General features: G+C 42.3%; 2 protein-coding genes across 8 annotated transcripts in view; both read right to left on the bottom strand.

Moving 5' to 3' along the window:
- The window catches only part of LOC105023885 (tumor necrosis factor receptor superfamily member 14-like), a 31,034-nt gene extending 22,563 nt beyond the window's left edge, over positions 1-8,471 (bottom strand). Inside the window, exons 1-8 of one of the 6 annotated variants that reach the window (XM_034295693.1) lie at positions 8,277-8,471; positions 7,801-8,019; positions 5,035-5,079; positions 4,712-4,817; positions 4,330-4,611; positions 3,818-3,905; positions 3,557-3,735; positions 3,041-3,436 (exon numbers count right to left, since the gene is read on the bottom strand). In XM_034295693.1, coding sequence (XP_034151584.1) covers positions 3,297-3,436; positions 3,557-3,735; positions 3,818-3,905; positions 4,330-4,611; positions 4,712-4,817; positions 5,035-5,055 — 816 coding nt within the window. In that variant the 5' untranslated portion in view covers positions 5,056-5,079; positions 7,801-8,019; positions 8,277-8,471 and the 3' untranslated portion in view covers positions 3,041-3,296. Of the gene's footprint in view, positions 1-691; positions 1,009-3,040; positions 3,437-3,556; positions 3,736-3,817; positions 3,907-4,329; positions 4,612-4,711; positions 4,818-5,034; positions 5,080-7,800; positions 8,028-8,276 lie in introns of those variants that run through there. The other 5 variants (XM_034295692.1, XR_004576553.1, XR_002197553.3 and 2 more) reach the window with 5 other exon arrangements.
- A 1,678-nt stretch (positions 8,472-10,149) lies between these two features.
- LOC117595359 (tumor necrosis factor receptor superfamily member 14-like) lies at positions 10,150-15,580 on the bottom strand. Of its 2 annotated transcripts, XM_034295695.1 has the most exons (8): positions 15,386-15,580; positions 14,910-15,128; positions 12,144-12,188; positions 11,821-11,926; positions 11,439-11,720; positions 10,927-11,014; positions 10,666-10,844; positions 10,150-10,545 (listed from the first exon to the last, which is right to left on the bottom strand). In XM_034295695.1, the coding sequence occupies exons 3-8, from the start codon at positions 12,162-12,164 to the stop codon at positions 10,406-10,408; spliced, it is 816 nt and encodes a 271-aa protein (XP_034151586.1). In that variant the 5' UTR covers positions 12,165-12,188; positions 14,910-15,128; positions 15,386-15,580; the 3' UTR covers positions 10,150-10,405. The 2 variants fall into 2 exon arrangements, with proteins under 2 accessions (XP_034151586.1, XP_034151585.1); XM_034295694.1 differs by lacking the exon at positions 15,386-15,580 and having other exon boundaries at positions 14,910-15,136.
- Positions 15,581-16,519: the final 939 nt, after the last annotated feature.

The following is a 16,519-nucleotide window of genomic DNA, read 5'->3' as shown; positions in this document are numbered from 1 at the left end:
AGATCCTCATGGACAGAGTGCTCAGTATATTCCTACAAGCACCAGCACAGTCCTCCAACCTGGCACAAAACGCTGCGAGAGCAAACACGTTCACTACAACAGAGGCTGTGGTCGTGGCCCAGAGAAGTGAGACAGTCCCACACCACTGAATCACCATCCAGTCTGCAGTACAGACACAATAGGAGACACCTGAGGAAAACTCTGGGCAACACAAACTTGTGCACGGAGACTGACTTTCCTGAGGTAGAGAGACACCCACCAGGGTTCCAGAACATGACACTGAACTCTGACCTCTCCTGGATGGAGCTCAGAATCTCACCCACCACAAATGACAATCAGACCAGAGGTGGCAGAGAATACAAAGACTTCCTTTTGATTGGACGGTAAAAGTTGATCTGTGCTTACGAGTTATGTTTACGCATACAGGTTAGGTTAATTATGTTGTAATTGATGATATGTTGCTAGCTATCAAGTCCCTATGAAACATCTAAATCCGTACATCCACATTGCAAAAAATGTATGAAATATTTATTATTTTTGTTGTTTTATAGCACTAATTTTGTAATACTTAATTGAGTATAGTGTACCTACTGGTTTGTTTGGTACACTATACCTCACCTCTGAATCTCAAAAGTGATTGAATTATATCACTACGCAAAAACAGTACTAAATAGAAGAGCTGGTCACTTACTTTGTCGATGGTGTTGCCTGTCTTCAGTCTTGACATCAGCCTTTAATGTATTTGTGTTCTATATCCACTCATAAAGAAGACTGGAACCTTTGGAACTTTGGACTGGAACTGAACTTAAGCCTGTTGGTTATGTGGGGGTGGTTGGAATGTGAAAGTAAAACATATCTCCTCCTCTTACAGAGAAAAGAGTATTCCTGGAACTGGACATGCTTGGTGCGACTGAGAATGTCAAGAGAGAGAACAAGCAATAAGAAAGAACGGTGGATAGAAACATTTTAGATTTAAAAAATGCAGACTTGAAAAGTGAAAGTGGAGAGTTCAAGAAACACCCAGTGACTACTCTGGCCACCAGGTGGCACTAAAGGGCATTGTTTACTATCATAAAAATATGCTTAAATAGAAAATAAATATTACTGGCAATTGTTTATGGCTGAGTATATGGAAGGCAATGAGGAGATTCATAATCAGTTTGTTACCTGTGGAAATGCTCCTCAGTTTACTGTTGATGTATATCCCATTCAGCTGTATGATGTACAACATTTAAAACCTCATGCATGAATTCAAATGACCTTAACTGCACATCATTTGTTTTGTATTCCCCAGGACACCATCCGCTGTCTCATCAGGAGCATTCCCAGACAGTGTCAGGAGTGCTTACAGGCACGTGGGGCCATACACACTACTGAGTCACATCATGAGTTGCCGTGATGAAATTCACACAAGTTGGAACTGCCTGCGATTTCAATAGTTTACTTAGATTTTCACTGTGAGTTTGAATCCAGCTCTCAATCGGTTGGTGATTTTGGTTTCCATTGACAAATTACACAATGTACAGTCAAGGCTTTGACCTTTAATATATTGAGTTCATTGGTACTCCTTAATGTGACTTTGTCGCGCAAATGTTCGTGACAGAGCAATAAACGTGTTCAGACATCAGGAACACCTACTGGTCTGCTTGTTTGATTGCTGTGGCTCAATATACAGTACCAGGGTTGCCAGATTGCAAAGACTGTATACTGTTCAATCACCTGCGGATACCACAAAAGGAACCACAAACTACAATTGTTCTATAAAACCCTATAAATCAACCTGCCCAAGCCCATTTTTCCCTGCACACTGTCATTAAAAATCACCCAGTTGCGCCGGAAACCTCCCATATTGTGGGAATCTTTCTCATCTGGCAACACTATATAGTAGAATCAGAAACAGAAAGAGTTTTATTGCCAAGCAAGTTTAACAACAAACTAAGAATTTGTTCTGGCCAGTTAGTGTAAATAAGAAAAGTGGATTGCGCATAAAAACAGTAGAATGAGCATTAATAGTATATTTTTTATAATTTAACAAACATGTAAGGTGCATGATTTGTCCAGTTGAGGGTTGTGTGTGTATGTGGGGAGGGGTTATAGATTTGTCCAGTTGAGGGTTGTGTGTGTATGTGGGAGGGGTTATAGATTTGTCCAGTAGAGGGTTGTGTGTGTATGTGGGGAGGGGTTATAGATTTGTCCAGTTGAGGGTTGTGTGTGTATGTGGGGAGGGGTTATAGATTTGTCCAGTAGAGGGTTGTGTGTGTATGTGGGGAGGGGTTATAGATTTGTCCATTGACTGTTGTGTGTGCATGTGGGGAGGGGTTATAGATTTGTCCGGTTGAGGGTTGTGTGTGTATGTGGGGAGCGGGCTATAGTCAGTTTGGCTCCGAGAGCATGTTCATGAGGCCTACTGCTTTAGGAAAGAAACTGTTCTTGTGGCGAGAGGTTTTGGTCCCCCTTCTGCCAGAGGGGAGAGTTCTGGATAGTCCATTTCCTGGGTGAGAGGGATCAGCCCCAATTATTGCCACTCGCCTCCGAGTCCTGGAGGTGTGTAGGTCTTGTAGAGACAGCAGATTGCAACCAATCAGCAGAGCGGATGATGCTACCAAGGACAAGGGCAGGCTGCAGCGTACCAGACGGTGATGGAGGAGGTCAGCATGGACTCTATGATGGCAGTGTAGAAATGCCCCATCAGTCTTTGGCAGGTTGAACTTTTTCAGCTGCCACAGGAAGTACATCCTCTGCTTTCTTTGTGAGCGAGGTGATGTTCAGCTCCCACTTGAGATCCTGGGTGATGGTGGTGCCCAGAAAGTGAAAGGACTCCACAGAGTTGACTGGGGAGACACCCAAAGCGATGGGGGGAGGGTGGCTGGGTTTCTCCTGAAGTCCACCATCATCTCCACGGTCTTTAGGGTGTTGAACTCCAAGTTGTTCTGACGGCACCAGGACACCAGATGGTCAATCTCCCACCTGTAGGCGGACTCGTCTCCATCAGAAATAAGTCAGATGTGGGTGGACTCATCCGCAAACTTCAGGAGCTTGATAGTGGTGACTGGAGGTGCAGCTGTTGGTACGGGGAGAAGAGTAGTGGGGACAGGACACAGCCTTGAGGGGAGCCGGTGCTGATGATCAGGGGGTCAGACAAGTGCTTCCAGGTTCCAGGGGAGTCCAGATGCTGGAGGATGAAGTGACGAGCCACGTTGACCACATCATCCACAGCCCTGTTGGCTCTGTAGACAAACTGCAGTGGGTCTAGAAGAGGGTCAGTGATGGTCTTGAGGTGGGACAACACAAGGCGCTCAAATGACGATCTGACGATCTGTAGTAATTAGGTCCTTTGATCCTTGACTTCTTGGGAACTGGGATAATGTTGGAAGATTTGAAGCAGGCCTGAATGCAGCAGGTCTCCAGTGACGTCCAGACACGGATCTGTACAGTGCTATAGGGTGGATGGGGAGACACTGTCAGGCCCTGCTGCTTTTCAGGGGTTCAGTCTCTTAATTAAACAGACTGTTAACGCCCCCCTCCAGGATTATACAACACCCTGAAATCATCTTACCTGAATTAGAATGTATTCTTTTTCTGACACATATAATTACAGCAATCACAACTGCCAAAGCCAGTGGCCCAAGAAGTACAAGTAGAATTAAACCTATAGGAGGGGAGGTTTGTGGTCCACATTCAGAGTCGGACCAGTGAGTTCCAGGTTTAACTTGTAGACGTTTCAAGGTGTCACATCTATATTAAGAAAATTGAGATCAAACTGTGTTAATTATTGTAGACTTGAGATGATAATAATGATTAGTAAAACAACACTTACTGTGTGTGTGGTTGACAGGATGTAAATGATCCATCTGAATAGGTGTCACCAGTACAGTCAACACACACAGTGTCTGTAGATGGAGTTCCTGCACAAACACATACAGTATAGAAAAATGTACTATAATTTGACATTTTTATTATTTTTCAGACTAAGATAGAGCATTCATCTTACTATAGCTAGGTAGGACAACCAAAAGCCCAGTGAGAGTTAAGAACACTTTTCCATGAAGTAAGTAAGTATCTTTAAAGTCAATGCTAAAATGAAGAAAGAAATCTGTGCTCCTTTAGGGATAGGATGGCCAAAAGAGCTCTAATAAGAACAGCAGGGAATATTTCAATTGTTTCTTTTCCTTCAAATAAATTATTTGGTCAACAACATTATTTGAGTATGAAAATAATAAAATAATTGAGATTTTTGACAGGTACTGATATTTCAACCAGTATATCAATCCATGTCAGTCCACCATAGAAAGATGATTACAGTGAACTTGAATATAATGAAAGTAGTACCTTTCTGTCTGATGTATTGTCCAGGTTCACAGCTGCTGTGTCTCTGGGCTGCATTACAACCATCCTTAGTTGGGTCTGTACAGTAGAACCCCTCCAGTGGCTCACAGACAGTGTCTGATGAAGGTCTACATGGATGTTTTACCATCAAACCAAAGACTGGGTCACAGTGTGTACATGGTGTACATGCTGTAAGACTATTGGGTTCATCAAGGTAGGTGGAGTCAATACAGGGGGCACAAAAAGTACTTGTAAACTCTGTACAGTGTTTATTCACACGGTTTCCTGTGGGACAGGAAGTTAATATGTTATAGTGTAGATGGATTGGTATTAACAGACATTGTCTTCATAATTAATTAATTAAATATAAATGGATGGTCCTTACCTGGTGAACACCTAGGACAACATTCAGTACCTATACTGTATTCAGCTGGACCACATGCAGCAGAGGACTTGATGTTTAGAAGAATCAAACTGATTGTTAGACAAATCTGTAAATGGAGAAATTAAATATTTCAACACTATAAACATGATTTGTCTGCTGTAAAAGGAGTGTTCTGTAGTGTCATACAGAGCTCCTGTGCCATTGAAGAGATCAGGGTTAGAGATATATGATAGGTTTACATTGGGGGAGAGATTACCAGCTCCAATATGAAAGTTTAATAGTTTTCCCAATTCAAATTGGTAAAAAATGAATGTTAAACTTACTATGCATATCAAGTCTTCCATGGTTCTCCATTCCTCACCATCTCACTGAAAGGTCCACAACGCTGCAGTTTTAAACCATTATAATGGAACCATCCCTTCTGTCTTTAATCTTCATGTGGGCCTTTAGACTGACACAGTTAATGGAATGAAAAACACTTAATATAATACAAAATTAGTGGTATTACATTTTATATTACATGCTTATGTAACACTGGAAATATACTATGTCCATTTTAAACCTTAATGGACTAGTTTTGTTACAATGGTAGCTCAAATGTATTGTTTGTAATAGGATAGCTGTTCACTATTTCTTTTTGACCCCTGATCAAGCCTTTAGGACATTCCTCCTGTTAAATACAAGTCCTGAAGGAGGGTGTCATTGAGTTTGGTAATATAGAATGTAGATGAAAGCCTGAGAACAGTTGCCCATAAAGGTTGTCTATCAATCAATCAATCAAATGTATTTATAAAGCCCTTTTTACAACAGCAGTTGTCACAAAGTGCTTTTACAGAAACACCTGGCCTTATTACATTTCAGTGGCTGTCACGGCTGGGTGTAGTGGAGTGTGTCAAAGAACTTGGAGCCAAACGCAGGGAGGCGATAAACAAAACTGTATTCTCAAAATATAATAACACAACAAAGGCACGCTATACACGGCGATAAAACGCACAAACGAACGTGCCTCTCTCCACAATATAAAGACATAGAACAATACCACACAAAGACACCCAGAAACACAGGAACTAATATAGGCAACCTAATGAGGGAATGGACACCAGGTGTGTGCAATAACAAGACATGACAGTGCCGTGGGAGGAGGAGCGGCGTGGCTAGAGGACCGGCGACGACGCGCGCCGAATACCACGTCGGGGGGGATGGCGCGCGTCCTCCACGCGCGTCCTCGTTACAGTGGCTAGGAAAAACTCACTAAGAAGGCTGAATTTTAGGAAGAAACCTAGAGAGGACCCAGGCTCAGAGGGGTGCTGTCATCTTGGTTCTGTTAATTGTTAATTGGCTCCCCTACATTTCACCTCCAGACTGAATAAAACCATATGTCCTGTCCTGAAATATATAAAACCCTGAAACAACACTACGTTAACGTAGAGATACAGAACAGACTGAGCTTTACTGAACAGAATTACATTTAATCTTTGACTAGGAAACTGAGTTTAGATGGCATAGGTTCTACAGAGAGCAGTTTGTAGATTAGAGGACAGTCCAAAAAAACAGCCCTTCATTTTAATGGAGAATGGAACTGGGTCTTGCCCAGGAAAGCACTCCCAAACAACCAGGAAGACCTCCCAGACAACCAGGAAGACAACCCAGTCAACCAGGAAAACCTCCCAGACAACCAGGAACCCCTCACAGACAACCAGGAAGTCACCAGAGTCGGTCAACAAAATGCGGATGTAGGTCAAGTGCCAAACTGGAGAACTCACACAATGGAACAGCACCAACTATTTGGCCTCTTTGGAACTCTGTTGGTTGCTTCATGTTGCTCTGAAAAATCAGCAATCAGATCTCTTCAATAGATGACACATATGTACTGCTAGTTAGCAATCTAATTAATGTGATCTCGGTAGGTGTATTTGTGATATGGTGTTTCTGTTATTTTGTCCACCCCTGTATGTGCAATAGCTGAAATGCCTCCACCTGGTTACAGCAAGCAGAGTCCATAGAGGCTGACGCATCTCAAGATGTACAAGGGGCTTGTCGACTGCAAGAACGACAACAAATTGCTGACTCTTCAAGAGCATTAATTGAAACAGCAAAGCTCAATGCTCAAATGGCAAAATAATTGTCAGACATTGTATTTTCTACCAAAAGGTTCCACCAGTTAGTTTACAGTGTAAGAGTGTACATCCAGTGTGATTTTAGGTAAAGTACCACCCAGACCAAAGAAGATATACAGCTGCAGAGTTACAACCACCAGGTTTTCTACACACCAGGGAAAGACACATTGACTGCAGACACACAGTCACGTGTGGTCATGGAGAGTCAACACACTGAGACTGCTGATCACTAACTTGCATTGAAAAACCCTCCTGTGACGGGTATACATTTTCCCCAGACCAGATCCTCATGGACAGAGGGCTCAGTATATTCCTACAAGCACCTGCATAGTCCTCCAACCTGACACAAAATGCTGCGAGAGCAAACAAGTTCACTACAACAGAGGCTGTGGTCGTGGCCCAGAGAAGTGAGACAGTCCCACACCACTGAATCACCATCCAGTCTGCAGTACAGACACAATAGGAGACACCTGAGGAAAACTCTGGGCAACACAAACTTGTGCACGGAGACTGACATTCCTGAGGTAGAGACACACCCACCAGGGTTCCAGAACATGACACTGACCTCTGACCTCTCCTGGATGGAGCTCAGAATCACACCCACCACTAATGACAATCAGACCAGAGGTGGCAGAGAATACAAAGACTTCCTTTTGATTGGACGGTAAAAGTTGATCTGTGCTTACGAGTTATGTTTACGCATACAGTTTAGGTTAATTATGTTGTAATTGATGATATGTTGCTAGCTATCAAGTCCCTATGAAACATCTAAATCCGTACATCCACATTGCAAAAAATTTATGAAATATTTATTATTTTTGTTGTTTTATAGCACTAATTTTGTAATACTTAATTGAGTATAGTGTACCTACTGGTTTGTTTGGTACACTATACCTCACCTCTGAATCTCAAAAGTGATTGAATTATATCACTACGCAAAAACAGTACTAAATAGAAGAGCTGGTCACTTACTTTGTCGATGGTGTTGCCTGTCTTCAGTCTTGACATCAGCCTTTAATGTATTTGTGTTCTATATCCACTCATAAAGAAGACTGGAACCTTTGGAACTTTGGACTGGAACTGAACTTAAGCCTGTTGGTTATGTGGGGGTGGTTGGAATGTGAAAGTAAAACATATCTCCTCCTCTTACAGAGAAAAGAGTATTCCTGGAACTGGACATGCTTGGTGCGACTGAGAATGTCAAGAGAGAGAACAAGCAATAAGAAAGAACGGTGGATAGAAACATTTTAGATTTAAAAAATGCAGACTTGAAAAGTGAAAGTGGAGAGTTCAAGAAACACCCAGTGACTACTCTGGCCACCAGGTGGCACTAAAGGGCATTGTTTACTATCATAAAAATATGCTTAAATAGAAAATAAATATTACTGGCAATTGTTTATGGCTGAGTATATGGAAGGCAATGAGGAGATTCATAATCAGTTTGTTACCTGTGGAAATGCTCCTCAGTTTACTGTTGATGTATATCCCATTCAGCTGTATGATGTACAACATTTAAAACCTCATGCATGAATTCAAATGACCTTAACTGCACATCATTTGTTTTGTATTCCCCAGGACACCATCCGCTGTCTCATCAGGAGCATTCCCAGACAGTGTCAGGAGTGCTTACAGGCACGTGGGGCCATACACACTACTGAGTCACATCATGAGTTGCCGTGATGAAATTCACACAAGTTGGAACTGCCTGCGATTTCAATAGTTTACTTAGATTTTCACTGTGAGTTTGAATCCAGCTCTCAATCGGTTGGTGATTTTGGTTTCCATTGACAAATTACACAATGTACAGTCAAGGTTTTGACCTTTAATATATTGAGTTCATTGGTACTCCTTAATGTGACTTTGTCGCGCAAATGTTCGTGACAGAGCAATAAACGTGTTCAGACATCAGGAACACCTACTGGTCTGCTTGTTTGATTGCTGTGGCTCAATATACAGTACCAGGGTTGCCAGATTGCAAAGACTGTATACTGTTCAATCACCTGCGGATACCACAAAAGGAACCACAAACTACAATTGTTCTATAAAACCCTATAAATCAACCTGCCCGAGCCCATTTTTCCATGCACACTGTCATTAAAAATCACCCAGTTGCGCCGGAAACCTCCCATATTGTGGGAATCTTTCTCATCTGGCAACACTATATAGTAGAATCAGAAACAGAAAGAGTTTTATTGCCAAGCAAGTTTAACAACAAACTAAGAATTTGTTCTGGCCAGTTAGTGTAAATAAGAAAAGTGGATTGCGCATAAAAACAGTAGAATGAGCATTAATAGTATATTTTTTATAATTTAACAAACATGTAAGGTGCATGATTTGTCCAGTTGAGGGTTGTGTGTGTATGTGGGGAGGGGTTATAGATTTGTCCAGTTGAGGGTTGTGTGTGTATGTGGGAGGGGTTATAGATTTGTCCAGTAGAGGGTTGTGTGTGTATGTGGGGAGGGGTTATAGATTTGTCCAGTTGAGGGTTGTGTGTGTATGTGGGGAGGGGTTATAGATTTGTCCAGTAGAGGGTTGTGTGTGTATGTGGGGAGGGGTTATAGATTTGTCCATTGACTGTTGTGTGTGCATGTGGGGAGGGGTTATAGATTTGTCCGGTTGAGGGTTGTGTGTGTATGTGGGGAGCGGGCTATAGTCAGTTTGGCTCCGAGAGCATGTTCATGAGGCCTACTGCTTTAGGAAAGAAACTGTTCTTGTGGCGAGAGGTTTTGGTCCCCCTTCTGCCAGAGGGGAGAGTTCTGGATAGTCCATTTCCTGGGTGAGAGGGATCAGCCCCAATTATTGCCACTCGCCTCCGAGTCCTGGAGGTGTGTAGGTCTTGTAGAGACAGCAGATTGCAACCAATCAGCAGAGCGGATGATGCTACCAAGGACAAGGGCAGGCTGCAGCGTACCAGACGGTGATGGAGGAGGTCAGCATGGACTCTATGATGGCAGTGTAGAAATGCCCCATCAGTCTTTGGCAGGTTGAACTTTTTCAGCTGCCACAGGAAGTACATCCTCTGCTTTCTTTGTGAGCGAGGTGATGTTCAGCTCCCACTTGAGATCCTGGGTGATGGTGGTGCCCAGAAAGTGAAAGGACTCCACAGAGTTGACTGGGGAGACACCCAAAGCGATGGGGGGAGGGTGGCTGGGTTTCTCCTGAAGTCCACCATCATCTCCACGGTCTTTAGGGTGTTGAACTCCAAGTTGTTCTGACGGCACCAGGACACCAGATGGTCAATCTCCCACCTGTAGGCAGACTCGTCTCCATCAGAAATAAGTCAGATGTGGGTGGACTCATCCGCAAACTTCAGGAGCTTGATAGTGGTGACTGGAGGTGCAGCTGTTGGTACGGGGAGAAGAGTAGTGGGGACAGGACACAGCCTTGAGGGGAGCCGGTGCTGATGATCAGGGGGTCAGACAAGTGCTTCCAGGTTCCAGGGGAGTCCAGATGCTGGAGGATGAAGTGACGAGCCACGTTGACCACATCATCCACAGCCCTGTTGGCTCTGTAGACAAACTGCAGTGGGTCTAGAAGAGGGTCAGTGATGGTCTTGAGGTGGGACAACACAAGGCGCTCAAATGACGATCTGACGATCTGTAGTAATTAGGTCCTTTGATCCTTGACTTCTTGGGAACTGGGATAATGTTGGAAGATTTGAAGCAGGCCTGAATGCAGCAGGTCTCCAGTGACGTCCAGACACGGATCTGTACAGTGCTATAGGGTGGATGGGGAGACACTGTCAGGCCCTGCTGCTTTTCAGGGGTTCAGTCTCTTAATTAAACAGACTGTTAACGCCCCCCTCCAGGATTATACAACACCCTGAAATCATCTTACCTGAATTAGAATGTATTCTTTTTCTGACACATATAATTACAGCAATCACAACTGCCAAAGCCAGTGGCCCAAGAAGTACAAGTAGAATTAAACCTATAGGAGGGGAGGTTTGTGGTCCACATTCAGAGTCGGACCAGTGAGTTCCAGGTTTAACTTGTAGACGTTTCAAGGTGTCACATCTATATTAAGAAAATTGAGATCAAACTGTGTTAATTATTGTAGACTTGAGATGATAATAATGATTAGTAAAACAACACTTACTGTGTGTGTGGTTGACAGGATGTAAATGATCCATCTGAATAGGTGTCACCAGTACAGTCAACACACACAGTGTCTGTAGATGGAGTTCCTGCACAAACACATACAGTATAGAAAAATGTACTATAATTTGACATTTTTATTATTTTTCAGACTAAGATAGAGCATTCATCTTACTATAGCTAGGTAGGACAACCAAAAGCCCAGTGAGAGTTAAGAACACTTTTCCATGAAGTAAGTAAGTATCTTTAAAGTCAATGCTAAAATGAAGAAAGAAATCTGTGCTCCTTTAGGGATAGGATGGCCAAAAGAGCTCTAATAAGAACAGCAGGGAATATTTCAATTGTTTCTTTTCCTTCAAATAAATTATTTGGTCAACAACATTATTTGAGTATGAAAATAATAAAATAATTGAGATTTTTGACAGGTACTGATATTTCAACCAGTATATCAATCCATGTCAGTCCACCATAGAAAGATGATTACAGTGAACTTGAATATAATGAAAGTAGTACCTTTCTGTCTGATGTATTGTCCAGGTTCACAGCTGCTGTGTCTCTGGGCTGCATTACAACCATCCTTAGTTGGGTCTGTACAGTAGAACCCCTCCAGTGGCTCACAGACAGTGTCTGATGAAGGTCTACATGGATGTTTTACCATCAAACCAAAGACTGGGTCACAGTGTGTACATGGTGTACATGCTGTAAGACTATTGGGTTCATCAAGGTAGGTGGAGTCAATACAGGGGGCACAAAAAGTACTTGTAAACTCTGTACAGTGTTTATTCACACGGTTTCCTGTGGGACAGGAAGTTAATATGTTATAGTGTAGATGGATTGGTATTAACAGACATTGTCTTCATAATTAATTAATTAAATATAAATGGATGGTCCTTACCTGGTGAACACCTAGGACAACATTCAGTACCTATACTGTATTCAGCTGGACCACATGCAGCAGAGGACTTGATGTTTAGAAGAATCAAACTGATTGTTAGACAAATCTGTAAATGGAGAAATTAAATATTTCAACACTATAAACATGATTTGTCTGCTGTAAAAGGAGTGTTCTGTAGTGTCATACAGAGCTCCTGTGCCATTGAAGAGATCAGGGTTAGAGATATATGATAGGTTTACATTGGGGGAGAGATTACCAGCTCCAATATGAAAGTTTAATAGTTTTCCCAATTCAAATTGGTAAAAAATGAATGTTAAACTTACTATGCATATCAAGTCTTCCATGGTTCTCCATTCCTCACCATCTCACTGAAAGGTCCACAACGCTGCAGTTTTAAACCATTATAATGGAACCATCCCTTCTGTCTTTAATCTTCATGTGGGCCTTTAGACTGACACAGTTAATGGAATGAAAAACACTTAATATAATACAAAATTAGTGGTATTACATTTTATATTACATGCTTATGTAACACTGGAAATATACTATGTCCATTTTAAACCTTAATGGACTAGTTTTGTTACAATGGTAGCTCAAATGTATTGTTTGTAATAGGATAGCTGTTCACTATTTCTTTTTGACCCCTGATCAAGCCTTTAGGACATTCCTCCTGTTAAATACAAGTCCTGAAGGAGGGTGTCATTGAGTTTGGTAATATAGAATGTAGATGAAAGCCTGAGAACAGTTGCCCATAAAGGTTGTCTATCAATCAATCAATCAAATGTATTTATAAAGCCCTTTTTACAACAGCAGTTGTCACAAAGTGCTTTTACAGAAACACCTGGCCTTATTACATTTCAGTGGCTGTCACGGCTGGGTGTAGTGGAGTGTGTCAAAGAACTTGGAGCCAAACGCAGGGAGGCGATAAACAAAACTGTATTCTCAAAATATAATAACACAACAAAGGCACGCTATACACGGCGATAAAACGCACAAACGAACGTGCCTCTCTCCACAATATAAAGACATAGAACAATACCACACAAAGACACCCAGAAACACAGGAACTAATATAGGCAACCTAATGAGGGAATGGACACCAGGTGTGTGCAATAACAAGACATGACAGTGCCGTGGGAGGAGGAGCGGCGTGGCTAGAGGACCGGCGACGACGCGCGCCGAATACCACGTCGGGGGGGATGGCGCGCGTCCTCCACGCGCGTCCTCGTTACAGTGGCTAGGAAAAACTCACTAAGAAGGCTGAATTTTAGGAAGAAACCTAGAGAGGACCCAGGCTCAGAGGGGTGCTGTCATCTTGGTTCTGTTAATTGTTAATTGGCTCCCCTACATTTCACCTCCAGACTGAATAAAACCATATGTCCTGTCCTGAAATATATAAAACCCTGAAACAACACTACGTTAACGTAGAGATACAGAACAGACTGAGCTTTACTGAACAGAATTACATTTAATCTTTGACTAGGAAACTGAGTTTAGATGGCATAGGTTCTACAGAGAGCAGTTTGTAGATTAGAGGACAGTCCAAAAAAACAGCCCTTCATTTTAATGGAGAATGGAACTGGGTCTTGCCCAGGAAAGCACTCCCAAACAACCAGGAAGACCTCCCAGACAACCAGGAAGACAACCCAGTCAACCAGGAAAACCTCCCAGACAACCAGGAACCCCTCACAGACAACCAGGAAGTCACCAGAGTCGGTCAACAAAATGCGGATGTAGGTCAAGTGCCAAACTGGAGAACTCACACAATGGAACAGCACCAACTATTTGGCCTCTTTGGAACTCTGTTGGTTGCTTCATGTTGCTCTGAAAAATCAGCAATCAGATCTCTTCAATAGATGACACATATGTACTGCTAGTTAGCAATCTAATTAATGTGATCTCGGTAGGTGTATTTGTGATATGGTGTTTCTGTTATTTTGTCCACCCCTGTATGTGCAATAGCTGAAATGCCTCCACCTGGTTACAGCAAGCAGAGTCCATAGAGGCTGACGCATCTCAAGATGTACAAGGGGCTTGTCGACTGCAAGAACGACAACAAATTGCTGACTCTTCAAGAGCATTAATTGAAACAGCAAAGCTCAATGCTCAAATGGCAAAATAATTGTCAGACATTGTATTTTCTACCAAAAGGTTCCACCAGTTAGTTTACAGTGTAAGAGTGTACATCCAGTGTGATTTTAGGTAAAGTACCACCCAGACCAAAGAAGATATACAGCTGCAGAGTTACAACCACCAGGTTTTCTACACACCAGGGAAAGACACATTGACTGCAGACACACAGTCACGTGTGGTCATGGAGAGTCAACACACTGAGACTGCTGATCACTAACTTGCATTGAAAAACCCTCCTGTGACGGGTATACATTTTCCCCAGACCAGATCCTCATGGACAGAGGGCTCAGTATATTCCTACAAGCACCTGCATAGTCCTCCAACCTGACACAAAATGCTGCGAGAGCAAACAAGTTCACTACAACAGAGGCTGTGGTCGTGGCCCAGAGAAGTGAGACAGTCCCACACCACTGAATCACCATCCAGTCTGCAGTACAGACACAATAGGAGACACCTGAGGAAAACTCTGGGCAACACAAACTTGTGCACGGAGACTGACATTCCTGAGGTAGAGACACACCCACCAGGGTTCCAGAACATGACACTGACCTCTGACCTCTCCTGGATGGAGCTCAGAATCACACCCACCACTAATGACAATCAGACCAGAGGTGGCAGAGAATACAAAGACTTCCTTTTGATTGGACGGTAAAAGTTGATCTGTGCTTACGAGTTATGTTTACGCATACAGTTTAGGTTAATTATGTTGTAATTGATGATATGTTGCTAGCTATCAAGTCCCTATGAAACATCTAAATCCGTACATCCACATTGCAAAAAATTTATGAAATATTTATTATTTTTGTTGTTTTATAGCACTAATTTTGTAATACTTAATTGAGTATAGTGTACCTACTGGTTTGTTTGGTACACTATACCTCACCTCTGAATCTCAAAAGTGATTGAATTATATCACTACGCAAAAACAGTACTAAATAGAAGAGCTGGTCACTTACTTTGTCGATGGTGTTGCCTGTCTTCAGTCTTGACATCAGCCTTTAATGTATTTGTGTTCTATATCCACTCATAAAGAAGACTGGAACCTTTGGAACTTTGGACTGGAACTGAACTTAAGCCTGTTGGTTATGTGGGGGTGGTTGGAATGTGAAAGTAAAACATATCTCCTCCTCTTACAGAGAAAAGAGTATTCCTGGAACTGGACATGCTTGGTGCGACTGAGAATGTCAAGAGAGAGAACAAGCAATAAGAAAGAACGGTGGATAGAAACATTTTAGATTTAAAAAATGCAGACTTGAAAAGTGAAAGTGGAGAGTTCAAGAAACACCCAGTGACTACTCTGGCCACCAGGTGGCACTAAAGGGCATTGTTTACTATCATAAAAATATGCTTAAATAGAAAATAAATATTACTGGCAATTGTTTATGGCTGAGTATATGGAAGGCAATGAGGAGATTCATAATCAGTTTGTTACCTGTGGAAATGCTCCTCAGTTTACTGTTGATGTATATCCCATTCAGCTGTATGATGTACAACATTTAAAACCTCATGCATGAATTCAAATGACCTTAACTGCACATCATTTGTTTTGTATTCCCCAGGACACCATCCGCTGTCTCATCAGGAGCATTCCCAGACAGTGTCAGGAGTGCTTACAGGCACGTGGGGCCATACACACTACTGAGTCACATCATGAGTTGCCGTGATGAAATTCACACAAGTTGGAACTGCCTGCGATTTCAATAGTTTACTTAGATTTTCACTGTGAGTTTGAATCCAGCTCTCAATCGGTTGGTGATTTTGGTTTCCATTGACAAATTACACAATGTACAGTCAAGGTTTTGACCTTTAATATATTGAGTTCATTGGTACTCCTTAATGTGACTTTGTCGCGCAAATGTTCGTGACAGAGCAATAAACGTGTTCAGACATCAGGAACACCTACTGGTCTGCTTGTTTGATTGCTGTGGCTCAATATACAGTACCAGGGTTGCCAGATTGCAAAGACTGTATACTGTTCAATCACCTGCGGATACCACAAAAGGAACCACAAACTACAATTGTTCTATAAAACCCTATAAATCAACCTGCCCGAGCCCATTTTTCCATGCACACTGTCATTAAAAATCACCCAGTTGCGCCGGAAACCTCCCATATTGTGGGAATCTTTCTCATCTGGCAACACTGTATAGTAGAATCAGAAACAGAAAGAGTTTTATTGCCAAGCAAGTTTAACAACAAACTAAGAATTTGTTCTGGCCAGTTAGTGTAAATAAGAAAAGTGGATTGCGCATAAAAACAGTAGAATGAGCATTAATAGTATATTTTTCATAATTTAACAAACATGTAAGGTGCATGATTTGTCCAGTTGAGGGTTGTGTGTGTATGTGGGAGGGGTTATAGATTTGTCCAGTAGAGGGTTGTGTGTGTATGTGGGGAGGGGTTATAGATTTGTCCAGTTGAGGGTTGTGTGTGTATGTGGGGAGCGGGCTATAGTCAGTTTGGCTCCGAGAGCATGTTCATGAGGCCTACTGCTGTAGGAAAGAAACTGTTCTTGTGGCGAGAGGTTTTGGTCCCCCTTCTGCCAGAGGGGAGAGTTCTGGATAGT

The sequence above is a fragment of the Esox lucius genome, chromosome 12 (assembly GCF_011004845.1).
Source record: "Esox lucius isolate fEsoLuc1 chromosome 12, fEsoLuc1.pri, whole genome shotgun sequence".
NCBI lineage: Eukaryota > Metazoa > Chordata > Actinopteri > Esociformes > Esocidae > Esox > Esox lucius.
Note: the sequence above shows the minus strand (reverse complement) of the source record. Positions and strands in the feature narration are given on the sequence as shown.

Bases quoted from the DNA above. Each gene is read 5' to 3' on its own strand.
- LOC117595359 (XM_034295695.1), bottom strand. From the start codon at position 12,164: ATGGAAGACTTGATATGCATA. The intron at 11,015-11,438 runs GTACTACTTTCA...GTGTTTGTGCAG, and splicing joins ACAATACATCAGACAGAAAG to GAACTCCATCTACAGACACT. The intron at 10,546-10,665 runs GTAAGATGATTT...TCCACCCTATAG, and splicing joins AAGAATACATTCTAATTCAG to CACTGTACAGATCCGTGTCT.